General features: G+C 35.8%; 1 protein-coding gene across 1 annotated transcript in view; it reads right to left on the bottom strand.

Moving 5' to 3' along the window:
• Nucleotides 1-806: 806 nt before the first annotated feature.
• Ppp2cb (protein phosphatase 2 catalytic subunit beta) overlaps nucleotides 807-7,342 on the bottom strand; it is a 33,857-nt gene continuing 27,321 nt past the window's right edge. The window contains exons 5-7 of the mRNA XM_076853903.1: nucleotides 7,100-7,261; nucleotides 5,070-5,188; nucleotides 807-1,588 (exon numbers count right to left, since the gene is read on the bottom strand). Coding sequence (XP_076710018.1) covers nucleotides 1,516-1,588; nucleotides 5,070-5,188; nucleotides 7,100-7,261 — 354 coding nt within the window. The 3' untranslated portion in view covers nucleotides 807-1,515. The remainder of the gene's footprint in view (nucleotides 1,589-5,069; nucleotides 5,189-7,099; nucleotides 7,262-7,342) is intronic.

Below are 7,342 nucleotides of genomic sequence, written 5' to 3'. Positions count from 1 at the left end.
TTTTGTCATTCCATGGAGGAAGGCTGAAGGGCATAAGATCTCAGAGCAAGGGAAGACTGAACTTGTTCCCCGCCTCCCCTTAACATTATTGCATTGGGGATTAAGTTTCCAGCACATGAATTTTGGGGTACACAATGAAACCACACAAAACATATTGAGGTTTAGAAATCAGGTAATTTTATATGTACTGATATACTCTAAAATATTGTCTCCAAGTTTATTTATTTAATTCAGTCCATTTACATTGATTGTGATTTTGAGATGTTTATACTTATTTCTATCAGCTAATTTTCTTCTAAAAATATAGTGGAGTTTCTCCCCCCTTGTGCCATCTCGCACATTCACTCTCAACCACTGATTCTATGTGCCATCTTCCATGTTCTCTCTCAACCACTGATTCCATACTCTCCCCTTTAAAAAGGATTTGGGATTTATATATCTGAATAGTACCATCTCTTACTACTACTACTAAATTCTTTCAGATACCAATTTATTTGTTTCTAGTTCAAAACATTTCAGTATTAAAAATTTTCCCTAGTCATAGCATATTCTTTAGTTACAACATAAAATTTATATTTTGTACTTGAAGTGGTTGAATATATTAATATAAATTATCTAATAATGTTTAAAAATAAAAATGGCTTTTTAATGGTCTAAGATATGAGCTAATGTTTGGATTCTTTTCTGAAAATAAACTATACAAGAACATTAAATTACCTAGACAGAACTGTTTACTACAAGAGATTTCATATCAAATTCCAAAACAGTGAAACTTCCATTTAATGCTCATCACAGTTAAACCAATGTTTTTGTTTAAAATGGAAAGTTTATTTGTTCAGTACACCAAATAGGATGCAAGCACTGTCATGACAAATATACAGAAATATGCAGATCAACATAAAACAGTAATTTAGTTTAAATGAAGGGAAATCTCTATAATGTTATGACAACATACTCCCAAGAAGACTTCTTTGTTAAGTTAATTATACATTTCAATAAAATAAAGGGTAATGGATTAAGTGGAAGTCAGCTTGTGAAATTTTTCACAAAAAATAAAACTCCAACTCTTATTAATCCATGCCAGTTAAACACTAAAACTAAAATTTCCAAGTAAGCGCAGAGAAGATGTGGTTAGTTACCTTTTTTGCTTGAATAGTCCAGAGGAAAATGGTTACTACAAATACAGCAGGCATACTGTTAGACTGAACAATCTAGAACATAGTGTACTAAATTTCAGCCTCAAATTGTGCTAAATGCTCATCATTAGTATGGCACATTTTGGTCCATGATGTGGTTTAATGCCAAAGACAGGTCACAATTTGTTACAGAAACACACAGATTACTGTTGCTTTTTCTGTTTGTTTTTAAATATATATGTGTGTGTGTGTATATATATATATATATATATATATATATATATATATATATATATATATATATTTTTTTTTTTTTTTTTTTTTTTTTTTTAAGCCAGGTATACTTCCACATACAAAGGCAGGTTTTCCCAGGAGGAATTTACAGGAAGTAGTCTGGGGTGCGCCGGGTAACATGAGGCTCTCCACGACGAGGTGCTGGGTCAAACTGAAGACTATAAATGGCAGAAGAAAGTAAATCATTGAAGTATTTGACTTTGCAAACAAACCAACCAATAAAGAACAAGACACCTGATGGAAATAATAGTCCTGGCTCTCTACTACTACATGTAGCTGGAATGGCCCTGGGCACTTCACTGTAGATGGTAGTAACTATGTTACCAGTTCACAGAGCCACAGTAAAAATTTAAACAAAATGTCTGTTTCAGTGCCTGGCAAAAAAAGATCTGTATTAGTTAAATGGATGTATAGTAAGATTGGACATGCTTCTCTCACTACTGAAGAACTGTTTTTTCTATATTAAATATGATACTAAATTAGGGGTTTTCATAGATACCTTTATTAGGTTGAGAAATTACTAGTTTTATTATTATTATTATTATTTTTGCAGTAATGGGGATCAAACCCAGGGCCTTGTGCAAGGCCTTAGGTAAGGGCCCTACCACTGAGCTACACCCCCAATTTATTTTGAGACAGTCTAAGTTGCCCAGGCTGGCCTCCAACTTGTGATCCTCCTGTTTCAGTTTTTTGAGGAGCTGGGATTACAGGTGTGTACCACCATGCCTGGCCTGTATATTGAGTATTTTTATTTTGAAAGGATTCTGGGTTTTATCAAGTGATTTTTCTGCCTCTACTAAAATGTTCATTTGGTTTTTGTCTTTAATATTAATACAGAATGGGGCTGGGGTTGTAGCTCAGTTGGTAGACTGCTTGCCTAGCATGAGTGAGGCACTGGGTTCAATCCTCAGCAAACACATAAAAATAAAATAAAGTTATTGTTTCCATCTACTACAAAAATATTTTAAAAATTAATATGGACTACTATTTTTAAAATATTTACTTTTTAGTTGTAAGTAGGCACAATATCTTTATTTCATTTTTATGTGTTGCTGAGGATCAAACCCAGTACCTCATGCAACCTAGGTGAGCACTCTACCACTGAGCCACAACCCCAGCCCTGGACTAATATTTTTTTTTTTCATGTTTTGAACCAAGTTTACATTCCTTTTTTGGGGGGGGGGGGGAGTACTGGAGATTGAACTCATGGGTGCTTAACCACTAACCTATATTCCCAGCCCTTTTGAGATAGGGTCTTGCTAAGTTGCTTAGGCTGGCTTTAAACTTGAAATCCACCTGCCTCAGCATCCAGAGTTACTGGGATTATGGGCATGTGCTATTTCGCCTGGCCCAAATTTGGATTTTTTTGGGGGGGAGGGGTAAGGGGATTGAACTCAGGGCACTCGACCACTAAGCTACACCCTTAGCCCTATTTTATATTTTATTTTGAGACAGGGTCTCACTGAGTTGCTCAGTGCCTTGTTTTTGCTGAGGCTAGCTTTGAACTCACAATCTTCCTGCCTTAGCCTCCCCAGCCACTGGGATTACAGGCATGTGCCACCACGTTCAGCCCAAATTTGCATTCCTAAGATTCAGTCTCACTTGGATTTTCCTTTTCCAATCAGTTCTGAGAGGATGTGACCTTAAGCATGTACTCTCTTCAAGACTGCAAAAGATAAGTACGATTTTATTTTAAAGCCTGGCTTCCTAAAATGTATTCCAAGGCCAGAGAAACTTGTTTAGCCAGTGTTTATTTTAAAGGTTATGTTTAAGCCCCTAGTAGACACATGCCCTTTGTTGACCTTTCTAATACTTTCTCAGAACAAATAACCACAACAGGGATTTATTCTCCCAGAGTTCTGGATGGTAGAGTCTAAAATAAAGGTATTGGCTGACCATCCGCTGAAGACCCTATGGAAACATTCTTCCTGTTTCTCCCTGGCTTTTCTTCTGGTAGATAAAATTCTTGGCTTATAGATAGGTTGCTTCTCATCTGATGTCATGTGGCTTCTTACCTATGTGCCTGTGTTTCTTTTCCTCTGAGAAGAATCTAGTATGTCTGTATTTTAAAATTATATCTGCAAAGACCTTATTTCCAAATATTATCATAATTGGAGACATGAATTTTAGAGGGGACACTAATTAACTCACTATGTGTGTCTTGGAATACCCCATGCCATACTCTGCTCCTAAGAGGTTGCAGTTAGTATATGTGCAGAGCCTTCTGGCCTCATAGTGCTGACTGTGATCCCAGCCAAGCTGGGACCAGGGATGGAACCCAGGGGTGATTAGCCACTGAGCCACATCCCCAAACCCAGCTGAGCTTTTCTTGGCTATCTCCTTTCCTACTTTTATCTATTAAACGTGCTCTGCTCTTTAGCTTATTGTTGTAAGTATGGTAGGAACTATGAGAGTTCTTTTCCTTGGTCTCCAGGATGATATTCATTGTTTTTGACAAAGAATTCAGAGACTTAGACTAGAGGATGGAGAATTCCAAGCAGGGCCAGTTCTCTCAGACAGAGCTGAGCAACTTTTTTGGTCTGCCTCTCCACCCTGAGCAGAACTTCTGTTACTGTAGGGAGGGGGAAAACAGATAGACAGTAAGCCAATAGGCATGGCCTGTTTGTGAGACACCTCCTGATTTGTAAGCAGGTACCATGGCAAGAACAACTGGAAACCCAGTGTTCTCAGCCTTCCATCCATGTCTGGAATAGAGCTTTCACCCTAGAAACGTTTGTGGAAGGGGTCTCAGTCACTAAACTTCATCCTTCATGAGTAGAACATCTGTAACCCAGGACAAGGGCAGGTGGGATATGTTGGTGCTGAAATGAGATCATAAGCCTAGAATGGAATCTGCAGAAGGGGATGCCCTCACCTTCTTGACTATACTAACCCAGAGTAAAGCAACTAGAGTAGTTTCTGTAAGAGGGATGTGGGAGCAGGGGAAGGAGCATGTAATGGCTCAAAGCCACAACCTCCTACTGTCATTACCAAGATTTAGTAGATCTTCTTAACTGTTTCTCTATTTACTGTAATCTCTTAGGACAATTTCCAAAAACTAAATAATTTTTAGAAATATATTTATATTTTATTTATTATATATTGCTTCTATATTTAATGCTACATTTATACTTTAAGTAATATTTTAAAAAATATTTTTTAGTTGTAAATAGACACAATATCTTTATTTTATTTATGTATTTATTTTTATGTAGTGCTAAGTCAAACCCGATGTCTCACACATGCAAGGCAAGAGCTCTACCACTGAGCTACAACCCCAGCCCCAACATTTAAAAAAATAATTTCCTGAGCTGGAAGTATAGTGCTTGCCTAGCATGTGCAAGACCCTGGGTTGGATCTCCTATACCAAAAAGAAAATAAGTTTTTTTCCTCCAGTTTCTCATTGTTTATTGGGGAGGTTTACCACACTTCTCATTGTACCATTTCAGAAGCAGAACTCATCTACCTCTATTTTTAATAGCTACATTAAAGAATTTTCTTTTAAAAAAGTGCTTTTTACTTTTTTTTTTTTTTTTTGGTGTTGGGGATTGAACCCAGGGCCTTGTGCATGCAAGGCAAGCACTCTACCAACTGAGCTATATCTGCAGCTCTATACAATTAAAATTTAAAGTTACTTACAAAGAATATTTTAAAGTGTCATCTAGTTCCATGATAGCAGCCTGGTTCCCACAACGGTAACAGTAATTGGGTGCGCTGAAAATGGTAACCACATTCCGATCATGGCACCAATTATATCCCTGCAGGACAAAAAATAATATTTCATTATAAAATTATCTTGAAATAGAGAAATAAAAAAATTACAAATTCTATCTGTGGATATGTAGTCATCTCTACCACCTTACATTATTTTCATCTTTAATTTTTTTTTTTGGGGGGGGCACCAAGGATTGAACTCAGGCACTTAAATCACTGAGCCACATCCCCAGCAATTTTTTGTTACTTACAGACATAGTCTCACTGAGTTGCTCAGTACCTCACTAAGTTGCTGAGGCTGGCTCTGAACTCATGATCTTATCTCAGCCTCATGGGATTTTAGGTATGCGCCAGCATACCTGGCTTCATCTTTAAATTTTTGTACCTACATAGAATACTGTACAACTGCTGGGCCCAGAACTGTGTAGATTTCCTTATCTATGCTACATATCTTTGGGTGTATACTGAAACTTCTTTCACAAATATGAGATTCCCAATATGTAGCAACAAATACCACTATTAGGTACAACTATAATAAATCAATTTAAAAAATGCGGTAAAAAAGATGACAGACTCCCTCATAAACTTCATCAATTTTTGGTTTATATATTTTGAAGCTATTATTAGGCAAATGCAAACTTTTTCTTCTGGGCCAATTTTCATCAATAATGACCCTGTTTTATTCCTAATAATACTTTTTACCTTAGAGTCTATTCTAATTCATATTATTGGCTATATTTTGGATATTATCTACTTGATATACACCATTTTCCATTCCTTACCTCTAGCTTGTAATGTTTTTAGGCAGGTCCCAGATAACAGCTAAATTTTGATTTATTTATCCAATCTGGGAATATAATTTTTTAGTTGAAAATAGACAGTCTTTTAGGCAAGAAAGTTTTAGTCTATTTACATTTCTTATGATTATTGACACAATTAGATTTATTTTTGCCCCATGAATTTATGTTCTTTTTAAAACTTTTTTGAATTTGTTCTTTATCATATTCCTGCCCCTCTATGTGTCTCTACAAGGTTAGTAATGTTTTGTTCTAACATCCTGAAACCATTCCCTACTGATTTGGAGTGGTTATATTTCTAGTCCTTTAGTAGTTAACAAAGTAGTAATGTAAGAGTGGAGAAATCAGGCAGGGGTCACCTGAACTAAGTAATCAGTTAATACCACCAGCAGTGGGACAAATAGATTTCATGACCCCTTGGTAAGAGGCACAGAGGACACAATGTCTTTCTGCAGTATAGCTGCCAAAAATGCTCATCCTGAATCTATAATCACAAGTAAACATCAGTCAAATCTCAACTGAGAGAGATTTCTGTAAAATAAATTGCTTGTACTACTACAAAATGTCAAGATCACACAAAACAAAGAAAATCTAAGGAATTATTTCCCAACCAAAGGAGACTGAATGCAAACGTAATCTTAGATATGCACATATGCAAAAATTAAATGTTGCTAAAGGACACTGGGTGACAGACATAATTAGCAAAATTTGACTACAATGTTTAGACAATAGCACTATACCAGTATTGATTTCCTGACTATAATAACTATACTTTTGGTTATATAAGAGAATGTCCTTAATTTTAAAAAACAACAACAAACCACAAGAAAATTTGGGGGTAATTTGTCTATATATACCTAACATTTAAATGGTTCAGAAAAAAATAGTGTAAGAGGAGGGAAAAGGAAAGAGAAAATAAAGCAAATATGGTAAAACATTTATATTCAGCACTCTGAAGGGTGAAACACAACTTTAGGGTACTACTGTTACAATTTTTCTCTAAGTCTCAGTTTCAAAACTGAATTATCATTTTGTTCTGGCCAACTTTCCTCTTTGCTAAAATAAATAAGGAATTTTTCCTAAATGCTAATATTGAAACCTTATTACAGATATTAATATTATCTGAAATAAAGATCATCCTGTAGGAAAAGTACATACTTCCATTACAAGCTGGTGAGCACGTGAAACCAGTGTGAGACCATTGGCATGGTTAAATGTTTCAGAAATGTCTTGTCCAAATGTGTAGCCAGCACCACGTGGTGAAATACCCCAGCCACCACGATCATCTGGATCTGACCATAACAGATCACACATAGGGCCCTGGTCAAGAAAATTAAACACATATTATAAATCATTATTATTATTATTATTTTATTAGGTGCTCAAGACAATACAATGATC

The sequence above is a fragment of the Callospermophilus lateralis genome, chromosome 4 (assembly GCF_048772815.1).
Source record: "Callospermophilus lateralis isolate mCalLat2 chromosome 4, mCalLat2.hap1, whole genome shotgun sequence".
NCBI classification, from domain to species: Eukaryota; Metazoa; Chordata; class Mammalia; order Rodentia; family Sciuridae; genus Callospermophilus; species Callospermophilus lateralis.
Note: the sequence above shows the minus strand (reverse complement) of the source record. Positions and strands in the feature narration are given on the sequence as shown.